Genomic DNA, 16325 nt, shown 5'->3' with positions numbered 1-16325 from the left:
TCTTCCCAACGCGCCGTGTGCTAAACTAAAGCCTTTCTGTAGCTCCACTGTGCGGACATCACCCTAGCCAATCAATCGGCCTCATGCTCAGTTTGTATCAATATTTATTCTGTAGACAGAGCCATTCCACTCGCCCTCAAGTGGAACACACACGCAAGCACATACACTCGATTGATCCGAACAAGGGCCCGGTCACTAAGGGGAGGCGCATTTTTATAACAAGTGTCATGTCCAATGAGATGCACGGACAAAAAAAACAGACAGTATAGCATTTGCCACAGATTGAAGAAATTAACGGAGTCATAGCCTAGAAAGCATCAGTGTGAGGGTGCGTTTTGTGGTGTTCCGAGTGTCCCTTTGGTCCCTCAAACTCAGTGATGACATTGTCCTCCTGTGGACAGAGTCCACAATTGATTAACCAGATCAATCAGGTTGGCCCTCGGCCGTTGTCGCTCGCTCTGACGCAAGCCAAAGAGGGTCGGCCAGGGGCGCATTGACTGCATGGTCGCTTAAGAGCCCACACATCCGAGAGAAGCAGAAGATGGCGCCTCAGGCCTGGCATTTCAGTCTCATTGAGAGAATAAACATCATGGCACAGCAAGAGTGAGACAGAGCCACAGGATGGGTTAGAGACTGATGGATTAAAAGACTGAGCTTGATCTAGCCTCTTCGGCCAGGTGGGGACTCAAGAGACAGTGACACCTTTGGTAAGTCTCTCCCTCCTCCCTGACCTCATTTCTCAAGCATATTGCCGCTACTCTAGTCCAGGTATAATCTCTTCTCAGCTCTTGGATACTTGGCACGCTACCTTGGGCTAACTTTGTGGACACAGAGTTTCTTCAAGTTGGACCTATTAAGAAGAAACGCATCCAAGTGCCCTGGTGGGATTCTACAAGCAGAGCCATTTACAACGAGTTGAACCAAAAATTACTTTTAGGGGGCGCTCTTTTTTTACAGCACATCACATTAGAAATCGAAAGGTTGTGGAGCAGTTTTATGAACTATGAACAATGTATGAACTAGAGATACAGCTAACATAGCTTACCATAATTCAGACAGGGACAGAAAAACACCAGGACACCCCAAAAAAAGCGGGACGCACTGAACGGGTCTCCCAGGAGACAGACAGTCAGCTTCCCTGGAACTCTCAAATGGTGAGCCGACGCCAGGCAACAGCACAAACATCAAATGAATAAAAAGGGCTTTGTACCCAGAATGCGTGTGTGTGTGCTGGCAGTATCATGTTCATTCACCAAGAGGTGAACATTTTAAGCCAATCTTCATTCCACCTATGATATTTTCAACAATCTCTAAACCAAATGAATCCATGAATAGATACTTTTTGGGTGATATATGATTTTCAGTAGAATTTGCCTACACAGAGATTAATAGCGCACAGTGACGGATATATTATGTTAAATGTTGCAAACTGTGACTTTTTTTAAATGAGTCATTTAGCAAGTACATAAAAAATTTTGCTCAAAAGGCTTATTTATAATGAAAATGATTTCATGGGAAATGTTGGTTTTCAACCATGTATATAAAATAGAGATCAGGGGTCTCATTTATAAAACTGTGCGTAGGATCCTTACTAAAATTGTACGTGCGCCAGAAAGCCCCAAATAGCGTATGGCAAAAAATATTCAGACTTATAAACCCGTGCGTATGCACAGCTGTAAGCAATATTCGCTTTAAAAATCACAGGTGACCTGCAAGTGTGTGTACGTGAATCAGCCTCACATCCCACCCTGTACACGCCCATTTTTACCCATAAATAGTCAATGCAAAGCACCTCATGAATGCTGATTCGTAAATTAATAAACCTGACATCACATCCACTTGTTAAGCCTGACATCACGAACTAAAATGCAAATATTCCCGTTTCCGGGTCCCATCCATCAGATGCCATTGGAAAATAACACAAAATTATGTTAAACTGCCGAAAACCCCCGATCCCCTCCTTTATCTTCGTAACGAAATCACAAATGGCCACACATAGGATTCATTGCGATTTACAAATTAATAATTGTTATAATTATTAATAATAATCATAGTAAGTTATAATTATATTAAAGCAGAAGGTCTCTGGAACATTTATATGTTTACAGCATTTAGACTGATCATGAACACCGCATTAAAATCACATCATTAATAGGTGGTGTCCTTCACCTGAGATCCAATTTAAAGACATAATTGTCAAAGACGAATGCTTCTTCATTCCTGTTTTTCTATAAAAACCGGACTGATTACAAGGACGTAAAGAGAAACGATTGTGCGAGAGCTGAATGGCTGTATTTCCAGACTTTGACATCTGATGATTATGCTCAATATTTTAAGATATTTGGTTATCTCTTTGCACTTTGTTCTGCAATTATCGTATAGTCTCTCCCAAATGTGGGACGGAGGGTACAGATGGCAAAGGAAATAATTTTTTGTGTGGCAAGAAAAGTGAGACATTTGTCATTCAAATGTAGTGAAGTAGGGTTGGGCGATATACCGGTAGACACAATTAACCGGTAGAAATTTGTCAACCGATAGAGATTTTGGACTATAGTCTCTATCGCGGTAGAGATCACATGAGGTCGCAAATTACATAACTACACATACTGCGCACTCACTTTGAAAATGAAGGAAGCTGCCTGCCATTGTGTGGCAGTAGCGAGTTCTCTTCCCTGCGAAAAAACCCCAAAGGATGAGGTGGTGTGGAACTGGTTTGGTTATAGAAAGTGAGACATAGGCACACAAAGTGACAAATTAACAACTACCACGTGCTTGTCAAATATGAATCTTGTATATGTGAGCTCATTTTACTAAAGAAGAATCTCACTTTGAACTACGCGATGCGCTGCATATTTGTTTAAAGCTGCCCTGCAACGATGTGTCATGCATTCTGACTTCTTTACAATGTTAAATGTACCGTCTTCTCATGCTTCACATGGTCAACTTGTCAAAAAACGAGTTGGGCGTATTACGTAGTGTTTCTGTGCTCGATACACTCTCTCAGCGATCGTACAGGTTTCGGAACGCTTTTTTTTCGAACAAATAAAACTATTTATTTATCTATTTATTTATTTATTTATCCTTTATTGGACAATTCTCCCGGAAAAGCGAGCAAGACGCCCACAGGAGAGCAGGAGAAGGAGCATGCGCAGACGTCACTTTCACTTGTAAGCAGGCGAGAGAGAGAGAGAGAGAGAGAGAGAGAAAGAGAGAGAGAGAGAGAGCATACGTTTGTGAAGTTCAGGTGTTTGTTTACTGCATCTGGGTGATGAATGTTATATAAACTGTGGATATAACACTGGATTTGGAGATCGTTTTTAACTGATATGGAGCCGTCCCACCGCTTAAAGATGTTGGACATGAACCGCATGCGTTGAGTGAAACTGATGTCTTTGTTTTGTTGACAATGGGTGCACAAATGCTTTGGTTGAGCCTACCCCTCCCCCCGCACGCGCCATATATTTTCAGAAACAATCGTAAAGCTGTATCTATCTTTTATAAATTTGATCAAATCTAATACTCTTCGAAGACACAAAGTAAGCAATACTACTCTATAGGTACTCAAGATTAATATGATATTGACAGAAACCCCTCGTGTTACCCCCACTTTAAAACAATGATGACAGATGATTCCTTTACAAAAGTCAGATGTAAACAATGGGGAATAAATTAATATTTTCTGATTTCTTACGTTTGTGGACTAAAAGTGCTAATGAAGGTTATATATTGCGGATGCTTGGCAAGGAGAATTTAGCAGCGCGAGCCCTGGAGTCTGGATTTGTGTGACGTGCAGTTTCATAATACAGGTATGATGAGCTTTTATAAATGTACACTTTCAAATGATTATATTACTGCTGCTAGAGCATTTAATTTATGAGATAATGTTCCGATATCAACAAGAAACGACTTTTAATCATATATATTGAGGTTTAATAAAGTTATTCAATAAGCTTGAATAAAAGACTGCATAATAAGCTTAAACCAAAAATACGCCTGTCCCGTCTTTTTGAATCGGTAGTGCTGGAACACATTCAGACACTTTATTAGTAACTAACTCAAGTAAGTAAAGAACATTAAACATAATAACTCAGAATAAAGACTATGTTAATTTCTTATTTGATTCTCCATAAATAAATATCTATTGTTATTGTAATGTTATTAAAAAAAAAAATATCGCAATAGAAGATTTTGACTATATTACCCACTACTATAGTGAAGTACAGTAAAAAGTAATACTTAAAGGGAAAGTTCAAAATAAAATTCTGCCATCATCTTCTCATTCACTCCCATAGTAGGAAAAAAACAATGAGTCAAAAGTGCCCTAGTTTGCTGTCCTACATTCTTGATAATGTCTCTTTTTCTTCAACAAAACGAACAAATTATAAAGTAAATTTTTCCTGATAAGAGAGTCAATGGGGGTGGAGATCTGTTTGGTTATAAGTATTCTTCCAAATATCTTTCTCTGTGTTTATCATAAAGAAATTAATACAGATTTGGAACAACTCAAAGGTGAGTAAATGATGACAGGATTTTCATTTTTGGATGAACTTGACCTTCAAGTATAGTACGGACACTCAAAAAGTGTACTTAAGTACAGTACTCAAGTAAATGTACTTCGTTACTTCCCACCTCTACACTAAATTATTTAAGTGAATTAACTAATCGTTAATGAAATTCATTGTTAACTATTTTCATTATTGACGCATTTAAATAGTAGAATTACACTTTTTTGATTCCTTCCATGTTTTCCCACATTGTGCAGATCGTAGGACTCTAGATCAACGGGCTCATTGCAGCCAAAAATAAAGTTTAATTGCAAAAACGAAATAAGAACAAAAATAAATAGTGGAGCGCAATCAGTAGGCCTCACACAATAACAATCACAACAACAAACGCACTTTACACAAACAGCGGCTCTGTATAAAGTTACCTGTATCGCACGCATGCTACACTATTACATTTATTCTTAGCACAGACAGATTTTATCGTAGCATGTGTGAAAGTTGCACCGTACAGCTCTGAGAGATACACCGATATATTGGGCAATAATCGGTTTCTTCTTAACGGCCAGTTGGTTTTCAAACAGCCGATGATCAGGGCTGATATATCCTGTGAAAGAGGACTGGAAAATGCTAAGAATTTGTGCTCTGTATTTAGAAAATGTTAAGTATCAACATTTGATGTTCAAAACTAATAGTCATTATATTAAATAACATTCAGAAAGTTAAGAAATATAACATTTTTGGCTTCAGACTTGGCATCGGTATAGGCAGATATCACTCTGAATAATCGGCTATCGATATTGGTTGAAAGATGTAGTATTGGTGAAATAGAAAAGTAACCTGCAATTTCGCGATAGAATTTATTTAGATGACGATGATAAGCTATTGGCATTTTGACTCGATATGGGTTAATCTCACAGTCTAATAGACAGCAGAAATAAACGCAACATCAGTCAGTCATCGTGCAGCTTTTAGCATGAGCGTCAAAGTACAAAGTCCATTTTATACGGCACTTGGCATAACTCGACATGAGGAGGAAAACATGACTGGAAGCGGAAACGAAAGTGAAACTAGCCTCGAGTTGTCATCACGCGTCTTATTTTCCTTCGCAATCGCCCATTAAACAAAACCATCTCGGGGCGCAATTCAAAGCGAATTACTTCAAACTCAAGCAAAGCATTTTTATATTCAACGTTAACATGTCTGCTAACATGAGCTGGTGCATATGAAACAAACCAGCGCTGCCCTGTACAGATTAGAGATGTAATGAAGTGAGTTTGTTTTTTCACATTAAAAGATTGAACCTTGTATGCAAGATGCTTGTATGATTAAAGAAATGTACTAAAGTTTATTTTAGATGTCTTTTTGAAAGAATCCCACTACTCGAGTGTGCGCAGGTGGTCAGAAATAAATATCGTTATCAATTTACATTTTTGCCATATCTCCCAGTTCTAATCGAATGTGAAATATTAAAAAGGTTTTAAAACAAGGTTGTGCGCACACATCAACGTTAGGTCAACTTCAAAGCACTGCCAACACTTTGCTTTAGATCAAAGGGGGAGGTACGACCTTTAGACATGCATGTTTCCTCTACTGCTTTCCCAAGCTCCGCCTTTCACAGTTATATACAAACACTCAATGTGCCAGCAGACTTGACACACATCACGCCTCAGGTTGGTCAGTCACTCACTCCAGCAAGAGTCCTCCGACTCATCCTGGGACTGGTAGTAGCTCCCCTCCCCACCGCTCGAGTCTCCGAGACAGGGACCAGCCCGCTGGAACAGCCTCTCTGCCAACCTCTGCAGCACTGACATGGTCTACGCAGACAGAATGTAACTGTGGCGCAGCGGCCAACATCCAACTTGGTATCACTGTGCTTACAAAACAGAAGTTAAGCTTGACTTCTGTTTTGACCCCATTCGGGACTAGGGGCAGGGCTAGACCTTCTCAGTTTCCTCGCCTTCCTGAGCTGGGTTCACACACCCCGTTTCCTCCCGTGGGCTTCCTTGAGTTGTCAGGGATCTCTGTTTCCACCACAGACCACCTTAACTTCAAACTTACTGTCGTCTCTTGAGTTAAACCACAGCCGTGGCTGCCATGTCGTCCTCTTGTCCGTACAGATGGCTTATAAAAAACTAAAACCACCCACCCCAACCCATGGCCCTGGATGGCAGCATGCACCTGTCTCTGGGGATCAGGGCGGTCCATCGGCGATGGAGCAGATAGGGAGGTGAAGCATGTCAACATGAACGAAGTCCCCCTAACCCACCAGAGGAGGGAGCAATAAAACCCACGGCCAAGAAAAAAAACAGCTCTCCATTTTTGCTACTGAATGTATCAGGGGTATTCAAATGGCATGCAGTCGAATGCAAATAGAATTCCACTCTTCACACATAGATTCTAGCAGCAGCATGCCACTGAGATTCATTTCACACATATCTGTTTTACTGACACCAGCTACGCCTGACACAGGACAGGCTTGAAAGAGGCCAGGTTCGTGACTTCGGATGAAGCTGTGCACAAAAAGTCTGGCAGATATACTGGAAAGATATTGGATTGATGACCAGTAAGTTTATCTACATTGTTATAGCCATAAGAACACATATTTCATTTCTTCCCTTCCATTTCTTCCTTCAGTGCATTACACCGAATAGTCCCGTGGTACAATCACTGTAATGCACAAACATGGGTGGATATGAAAGACAAAGAAAACTTTCAAAGGTGAAAAGAAGTTGAAGATATCTTTGCCTTAAAATGCACACAGGAGGCCACATACAAAGTGGTTTTGTTCATAACAGCTGCCATCACATGATGTTCAAGAGACCGCTCAGCGTCAACACTCCAGGCTGGATCACACAGGCTGCATCATATGATCCCGCCTCCAATACTTTACCAACTCGGTTCCCAAGTGTTCTCTAAAGACTTATTGCAAGAGTGTGTTTATGTTTCTGGTCCTCTTGACTCACATCCCCATCATAAATACGACTAGTCCCCAGCTTGCCGGTTTGACCCATGGGGTCAGAGATTCCTTTCTCATGAAACCCACTGCGACTGCTGAATTAGGGCCCCCTTTTCTCATCCGTTCCTGAAGCATGCTTCCATTATGATAAGCACTCACCATCACACTATAAGGTTATAATGGATAAGGACATCAGGTCTCACTGTGAGATAAAGGCGATTTATCGAGGGATGGAATAAACTGGTAGAAGAGAAAAGAACCTATAAGATGTCAGTGACCTTGATATAGATTAAAGGAAAAGTTCATCTCAAATTCAAAATTGTGTTATTTTTTACTCACCCACATGATGTTCAACATGTTTTAAGACGAATAAACATATTAAGGTGACATCCGAGAGATTTACAGGCCTCCTCATAGACATCATGGTTATAGTTGTTGTCAATGTCCAGAGAAGTACTAAAGACATCAGTGACAGTCTATAGTATGCATTCAAGAGAGCACTTTGACGCATGCGCATTCGGATTGTACGGTCGGGGGCAAAAAAGTGAAAGTCTTCCTCAAGATCGAAATCATCTGACATTTTGCGAAGATCAGCTTATATACACGGAGTTGCGCTTCCGGGTCAGTCAGAAAGCCGACGTCTTCCCCCACCGAACGTGTCGAAGTGCTCTCGTGAACGCGCACCATAGACTGACAAGAAAGAGGAGAATATAAGATTAAAGTTGTTATTTTGCTTAGCTTTTCGCACATAAAGTATTGTCCTCGCTTCCAAAAAATAAAAATTGAGCCACTTTGAGCTGATGGACCAATTTAACGATGTCTTAAGCATTATTACAGCCCTTGAGAACAACTATAACCATGATGTCTATGATGAGGCCTGTGAATCTCTCGGATGGCACCAAAAATATATTTATTTGTGCTCTGAATATGGCGGGAGGTCTTAAAACATGTTGAACGTCATGTAGGCAAGTAAAAAATAACACAATTTTGATTTTGAGATGAACTTTTCCTTTAACGATGGTTCACCGTTTCAATTGCTCAATGAACCACTGAGACAAACAAATGCCATGTGAGATATAGCTCTCACAGTTCCTGTTGTTTCCTGTGAGACCAATAAACGTTAGACACAACAATTTTGAAGGTTAAGGTAAACATTAAGCAAAATATTCTTTGCATGATTAGCATGCTTCCATCCACAATGAATGCAAAACTGCTGTGTGACAACACAGTCACAGTTAATAGTTTGAAGTTGGATTTTGGTCCAATGACGTTTTACTTTGGGTATGGCTGCAAAAGCACATCACTGCTGAAATAGAAACCAAACAATTGACTAATGTTCTGTCGTGCTGCATGCTAGTCTTGATGTTAGCATAAAACCAAACAGCTTTCAGCAGAGATATAAACCAGAAATCACTTTTTTATACAGTGTATGGGGACATCGGATTTTAAAGTCCCAGTGAAATAAAAAATGACAATGCCTATTTTTTCATGAAATACTGCAGCATTTTTTGTAAATAGTTAATCAATGTGCTTCATTCTCTTTTAAAAATTAGTGTACCCTCTTAATCTTTAGTTAATTCTGAAAATGCACTTCCTTCCTGTAATGACTTTCCATCTTAAATGTCAGTCTGCTGCCAGTTCTATTTAAAAATGCAACGGCTGTTTTTATACATCCAATCAAACAGCAGAGAAAGACGAGAGCCAAGCCAACTATTTTTCACATTAGAAAGTCTATTTCACTCGGAAATGCGCCAAAATACGGATGTAAAAACGATCGCAACTTTCAGTTCTCGGGGACTTTAAAGCTGCAATGCATTACTTTTGTGGGGGGCATTAATAAAAATGGTGAAAACTTTCTCCCAACCCCATCTTAAATCACAACAGTACGTTAATAATAATTATTTACAATCTGAGCCGTGGGTGCGTTTTCATCGGAAAATTACATTTTGATGTAAAGATGAGAATGTAGAGAAGAAAAAAATGCTGTTTAGGGTTTCAAACAGAAATGGCGATATGGAGGTAAAAGTTATGGATTGCAGGTTTAACATGAAAATCTCTTTTAATATGCATTTTAAACATAAAAAGGAAATTGCAGAATTAAGCGGTTCTCCATTCAAGGAAAGCAAACAATCTCCATAAAGCACCAACAAAAGTATCAACTGTATATTTAAAAAAAAAAAAAGCTGTATCAAAAACTTGAAAGACAGAAGTCTCATGTGCATCTCCACAAATTGAATACTTGATTTACCCTGATCTGTCACATGACACACGAGAACCAATGATACTTGGCGTCGCTAGTATCTAGCCATGGTGAGACTATTATGGCACATGCGAGGTCACAATCAAAATTTGGTTGTTGTCAGAAAGCAAATAACTTTTGACACATATTTCAGGCCTGTTGAGAAGAACTAGAATACAGTAAAATAATAATCCAGTTCAGTGAATGAAGAAACTAAACTAAACAAAAACATCCTTCTACGAGAAAATAATTTGCCATGGGGATTGCCATATTGGCGAGGCATGTGGGTGAACTATTCCTTTAAGAGAAGCTTAAGGCCAATACTTTATCTTGTTTTAACATGGAAACGTTTACAAAAAACATAAACAGATTTGCCAAGCACCACCACCAAGAAATAAGTCCTAAAATGGCCTTGACTTGTCCAACATCAAATCTTTCAGACTATTTTAAGTGTTTATTTGGCAGAATCCTTGAAAACACTTCCAGAATCATCCACAAAGAATGCCTTTTATTTAAAATATATATATTTAACATTTGGTCAACTGTCTTCAATGTAGTAATCCTTGTGACTTCTGGGGGACTATAATAATTATGTACCTAAAAATACTATAGACCCAAAATGAGGCAGTCCAAGTTTGATTAATGAAATGATCATGACTTATTTTCCACAAGACATGTACCTCCTAGCATTAGGAAGAAAACATTTGTGTAATTTTCCAGATTCATTCCCAGTGTCACAATCAAGGACAACCACGGTTTGACGTTTACATTCAACTGCGATATCTAACAACACCCAGTACAACTGATAGCATAAGGCCTTAACGAGAAAACCATTTGAGAGCCCTCACATACCAAAACTCATATCATGTCAGTCATACATTCAATGAGATCGTGTCTCAAAACCTTGCTTACCTAGACAGCGTATCGACACCGACCGTTGGCATCCAAGCCCCAAAACCGCTGTCTAGATAGGCAGCTCACCAAGTTTAGAAACACAGCCTCTGCGTCTGACTCAGTTAAACACGAATAACACTTACCGCTCTCCATCTCATTGCCCTTGTTCTTGGCGGTGGGCGCGTTGCCCATGATTGCAGGCCAGATCCTTTAAATCGACTTTACTGCGTGTCAACTGTCTTCAGACCTCGTCCCCTTACCGATCATACGATTTCTGATGCTGCTGCACTAGCTATCTCTACTCATAACTCGCTGGATAGCCGTATGCTGTCAGATCACCGATCTAAATACTGGAGGTGGATAGTAGCTGGTTAGTTGGTTGGTTAGCTAGCTAGCGAGCGCTAGCTAGCTAACTGTAGTAGTTTGATTTCTATGCTCGTGGTTCGGTAATGTCTCTCAGCTCTGCTGGGTCGGGTCCAAACCGTTGAAACAGCACCAAGCACCCGTATCCTTCTTCTCTTCCTCGCTTTGCTAACCCTCTGCGAGGCCCTCTGCTTTCCTCTCGAGCGACACAAGCCCTTATTTTTACCGTCCGTGCGCGATTCTTGTCGCAGGACGGATGCGTTTCCGTACCTTATCGGCACCGTGATCGTATACTTGTTTACGTTGATGAAGCGAATCGATCTTGTACACTATGTAGTTCGCATAATTCGACAGTCAGACCCCTCCATTAATCCTCTAACCACAGCTAGAGGGAACTCCTGCTTCAACAGTAACCGCCCCCGTGCGATTTCTATTGGTCGCCAAGATCGTGACGCTCTATCAATGATGGACGCCGATTGGACGAGCGGTCAGAAATCCAGCGCACGGTTAGCGGCGATTGGATAAGCGATATCTGTCACTGAAATTTTATCCCACCCTCGGAATCTGACAAATAACGTCATGTATTTTCAATTCATTAACACAAGACGTTTCTGTGTTCTCTTCGTGTTCGTGTGAGCGGCTACGATATTTTGGTTTCGCAATACAGAATCGGTTTCATTCATAATCCTTTGATGATCCGCGGTGGCCTGTTTGTTAGCGAAATGGCCGCGCCGTTCGCCCCTCCCGCTAGACTAATCCGTGATAGGCTGTATGACGTCAAGACGGTCTATTTTTAGAAAGTTGGTCAGAATTTGAGGCACGCGGACACCCTACGCCTGTGGAATATTAAAACGAGATCGGTCTTCTGCTAAACAACCACACTGGGGTCATATGCGTATGTATATGTATTGCGCTTGACAACGGAGTTGGGTGAAGTGCTTCATTCGCATCGCAACAGATGTATCTTGCAGGAAACACGCAAACGTTTGAGCATGTTGCATGCTTTGTTCAGCAACTCCATTTTGCAATAAAATAAAGAGGCGAGAAAGGCATACGAAGATGCTCAAATTAAGCACCGATTTATTGACGGACGATCAAATGAAGCAAGAAAGCGGCAGTTGCTTTGAGGTCTTGTCACAGATGCAGCAACAGTCCGCGTTGCTAAGCAACAACAAGCAAGCGGCTTCTATCACTCCAAACATGGTGCAGGGGGTGAACTCCTGCATAATGCATCACAACAGTTTTATGAATGAAAAGACTGCACAGCTGCATCCACTCTGCAGATCACAGATTTACCTCTCAAATAATAGCACAACTTCAATGAGCATTATTATGTAACAAAACATTTATTTCAATGTGAACTGGCATACAAAGAGACATACATATATATATACAATATAATACAGTCCCACATACAAAAATAATGTCCAGAGAAGATGCAACCATTTGTAGTTTAAACCTGTATTGCTGTTTGGTCAATTACACATTTGACATCTTGAATACTGAGCTGATCTTCCATTCCCTTTAGGTTTGAGAATAGATTGGTTTTGGATCAAAAGGTTGATGTGTCGCGAGAGCTGCGGCATTAGATGAAGCGCATCCTAATACTTAAATCATGTGTTAGTGACTTGACTCGCCAGCTCTCACTCCATTCATGTTCTTAACTGAAAAGCAAATATTTACATTGTATGCCAGACATTAGATCTGCCATACTGCCCACACCACTCATTTGTTTTCGATAGGTGTGACAAAATTAGGAATAACCTTTTTTTCCAATAATTGATGTATTCGAGTAACCCGCCTCTTCTCCACACTGTCCAGATTGACCCGAGCTCATGGATGAGCCTTGAGATGGCAGGATTAATCACAAGAGCTTGCGTCACTACAAACAGTCCATGGAGTTGTCTGGCACCAGGCCGAGTGGAGGTGCTTTACCCGGGGTGCAGGATGGGGGCAGCATGACGTTAGGTGTGGGATCCACATTCTCTGAATCCTCCATTTTCTCTGCACATCCTTCCCAGTTTATGTGAAATCTGGTTACACGTGGGTTTGAAGCCAGGATGTTTCTCTGGAGCTATGAAACAAAAGAAAAATAAATGCTTGTGAATGTTTTGTGTTTTGAATGTGAAATTTTCAATAAACATCTCTTGAACTTTCCTGAGTGTAGTTTTACTTCGAATGTGTACTTTTCCTATTGAAGTAAAAAGCGCTTTATGGTTATTTTACATGTACACATCTGTTAAGGGCTTAAAGTAGTTCACTTTCAAAATGAAAATTCTGTCATCATTTACTCACGCTCTTGTCATTTCAAACCTGTATGACAGGGTTCCTCAACTCTTACCCTGGAGGTCCGGAGCACTGCAGAGTTTAGCTCCAGCCCTGATCAAACACACCTGAGCAAGCTGATCAAGTTGTTCAGTATCACTAGAAAATCACAGGTATGCAAGTTTGATCAGGGTTGGTGCTAAACTCTGCAGTGTAAGATTTGAGGAACCCTGCTGTATACATTATTTTTTCCGCAAACAGAAAGAAGATATTTTGAAGAATGTTGTTAACAGCCCCCTCATTCACTTGGTTTGGGGGGGTTATGCTGTTCTGTTACCAACATTTTTCTAAATATCTTCTTTTGTGTTCTGCAGAAGAAAGAAAGTCTACAGCTTTGAAATGACATGATGGCGTGTACATTTTGACAGAATTTTATGGTGAACTACTCATTTTTTTTTTTTCATGGACTACAAGACACAACATTTGTACTCCCTAGGGTATTAAGGAATTGATCAATTACCTGTCCATAGTTAGGCTTCAGGGGAGGGTTCTCACGAAGCTCAGCATCTGTATATTCATTGTTAACATAGTAGCCAATGCGTATGAACTCCTGTCCTCTGTATGTGCATGTGATTAGAACAACCGTAACACCCACAGCATCACTTTCAGGTATTAGAGCAGAGTTTGGAGCTTCCGCCTGTTGGATAAATAACAAAAATTAAAATGACAAAAACTTTAAACAAAGCAAGGTGCTCCTTATATGACTCTTTCTGGGTTTAACCATTGGACTAATTATCTGAAACAATCTGTAAATTCAATACAAAATTACATTACTGGAATTGATAACATCAGAAGCCTTAGTTTTTTAATCGAATAATAATTTATATTGTTACACGAACAGCTTCTGAATAGTCTGCTGTGGTTTTGATCAAAAAAAAGGTTATTAAAATAATACATGAATGTCCAATAGCAGTTTTATCTGAGTCACTGTCAACAACTCACCTGAAACACAAACATGTGTCGACCAGCAGGTACTGGGCCAACAAGAACAGAATCAAGAGTTTGATCATGTTCCTCACTTTCTGCCGATCCCACGTAAATAATCTTCCATTCGAGGTCTATGACAAACGATCATAAGGACAGATTTAGGCGTTTTCTACTACACATATCAATACGTCGTAACAATATGAATGAACCAAAGCAAATATATACTGAATTCAACTATAAACTCTTTATTTGAGGATTTACATGCAGCATCAATGTTTTTTATTTTACAATATTTTTTCTTGTGATGCACTCAGCTTGTGACACTGGATGTTATTTACAAGTGCAAATGGTTGTCATTTAATTTACAGTAATGCATCTTCTATAAACAATGCAGAGCAGCTTTCCCGCACGCTTCAATTACCCGCCATTCTGACGTCACCTGGCGGAGTTAGCTAGCTTGCATGCTAGCAAATAAAGAACACTGAGAACAGCATCATTTACTCAACATTATTCAATAGTGACCTTTAACACTCACCCTCAGGAAGATCCTCCATGCACTCAAACGTTATTTCAAACTGAAACGGGTTTCCAAATGGACTTGGGTTGTCCAGGACAGCTACATTTAGCACTTGCACTTTTGCCATATCTCTACTATACTATACTATCAAGCAACGTAAATGCTGAAATTAAACCACCAAAAATGGAAGACCGATGAATATAGAAGGGAACCCAAATACCCAACTGACGTTTTAAATAAAAATAACACGTAACGACTCGATTTCACTGCCTTCTGTTAGCTTCCAGCAATTCTGTTGTAAAAGTCCAATAACGTGCACTATACTGTTAAAGCAGGGGATTACTCCCAAATTAAAAGAAAGGATCTACAATAACATAAAGATGTTAAAGAGAGGTCATTTGGCACAACCGACAGACAATACAACCTGTGATGTCTCCCGCCAGAGCATTCAGACAGCTGCAGTAATGCGTCAGACGCAGCGGATTGGTCTGCACGCTGATTGGCCAAGAAACGAAAAGTCCCGGATTTGGGGAACGTTGATTGGACAAGAGTGACAGCGGTCAAACGGGTGAATCCCGTTCCTGTCTTCATGGCTAAAGTTCAGAGGTCAGCAGCAGGATTAAAATATTAAATATTTATGAGACAAATACAAGCGTTTAAGATTATTGTTCTCACTATGGGGCCTTTGTTGTTAAAGTTTATCTTGCGATTTCTTTTATTTAGTCACATCATTTTGAATGTTTGCGTTTAGCAGAAGCTGTTTTCCAAGCTGCTTGCCATTAGTAACGGTATCATCACAATCACATTTATTTAAATGTTTTTAATGAACAAATAATGCTATCGGTCAAATCATATTTATTTTTGTTTATTTCGTTTTCTCTACGGTGGCCAACAAATCACAATAAAAAAACTGAGTGTATGGATTACAGTGAGAGTGTGTCATCATAAGTGTAGAACCAACACAATATCGGTAATCGTGTTTTTTTATGTAAGGGTTTGTATGTACAATGCCAGTATATGACCCTGATGGCAGGTTTAGAACTACACATATTTCATTTTAATAGTAGCCTATATCGTTTGAAACTTGTGTTCAGCTACCAAAGGTTTTTAGAACAGGCAACACAGCTTGTTAGAAAGAAGAAAAAATCGATACATTTGAAATCAAAGTTGCTCTTGATTTTATATTCCTGTGAAAAACAAATTCCCAGATTTTCATGGAATAATCTATTTAAACTGAAATTATGTGCACAAAAAGGGGATTATTTTAATAATATCAGAAATGCAAAATGTTTGGGTCTAATTATCTCATCAAATTGCATCTCTTTAATAGACGTTCTTTATTAGAGAGGCAATGAAAAGTATATGTTTGAGACAAGATGATTTAGCTCACTATCAACAAGAAATGCTGAAATTTGCCACTTCCTCAAGATGTTGTCCATATCCATTTACAGTATACTATATGTGTATATAAACAGTCTATTATTTCACAATTCTGTATGGTGGGATAACAGTAGTATATCTGAAACTTCAACCAATTAAAAAAAATATATAAGGACAGAGTAAAGTTTTTGACTAATAAGTTTGAACACCAATAGGTCT

General features: G+C 39.7%; 1 protein-coding gene across 1 annotated transcript; it reads right to left on the bottom strand.

Moving 5' to 3' along the window:
* Nucleotides 1–10795: 10795 nt before the first annotated feature.
* On the bottom strand, nt 10796–15193 carry asf1ba (anti-silencing function 1Ba histone chaperone). The gene is made up of 4 exons (XM_056751749.1): nt 14745–15193; nt 14225–14340; nt 13743–13919; nt 10796–13031 (listed from the first exon to the last, which is right to left on the bottom strand). The coding sequence occupies exons 1-4, from the start codon at nt 14851–14853 to the stop codon at nt 12840–12842; spliced, it is 594 nt and encodes a 197-aa protein (XP_056607727.1). The 5' UTR covers nt 14854–15193; the 3' UTR covers nt 10796–12839.
* Between the last annotated feature and the right edge of the window lie 1132 nt (nt 15194–16325).

Source organism: Triplophysa dalaica, chromosome 7 (genome assembly GCF_015846415.1).
Source record: "Triplophysa dalaica isolate WHDGS20190420 chromosome 7, ASM1584641v1, whole genome shotgun sequence".
Taxonomy (NCBI): domain Eukaryota; kingdom Metazoa; phylum Chordata; class Actinopteri; order Cypriniformes; family Nemacheilidae; genus Triplophysa; species Triplophysa dalaica.
Note: the sequence above shows the minus strand (reverse complement) of the source record. Positions and strands in the feature narration are given on the sequence as shown.

Bases quoted from the DNA above. Each gene is read 5' to 3' on its own strand.
- asf1ba (XM_056751749.1), bottom strand. From the start codon at position 14,853: ATGGCAAAAGTGCAAGTGCTAAATGTAGCTGTCCTGGACAACCCAAGT. The intron at 13,920-14,224 runs GTGAGTTGTTGA...TTTATCCAACAG, and splicing joins GACACATGTTTGTGTTTCAG to GCGGAAGCTCCAAACTCTGC. The intron at 13,032-13,742 runs GTAATTGATCAA...TTTGTTTCATAG, and splicing joins TGAAGCCTAACTATGGACAG to CTCCAGAGAAACATCCTGGC.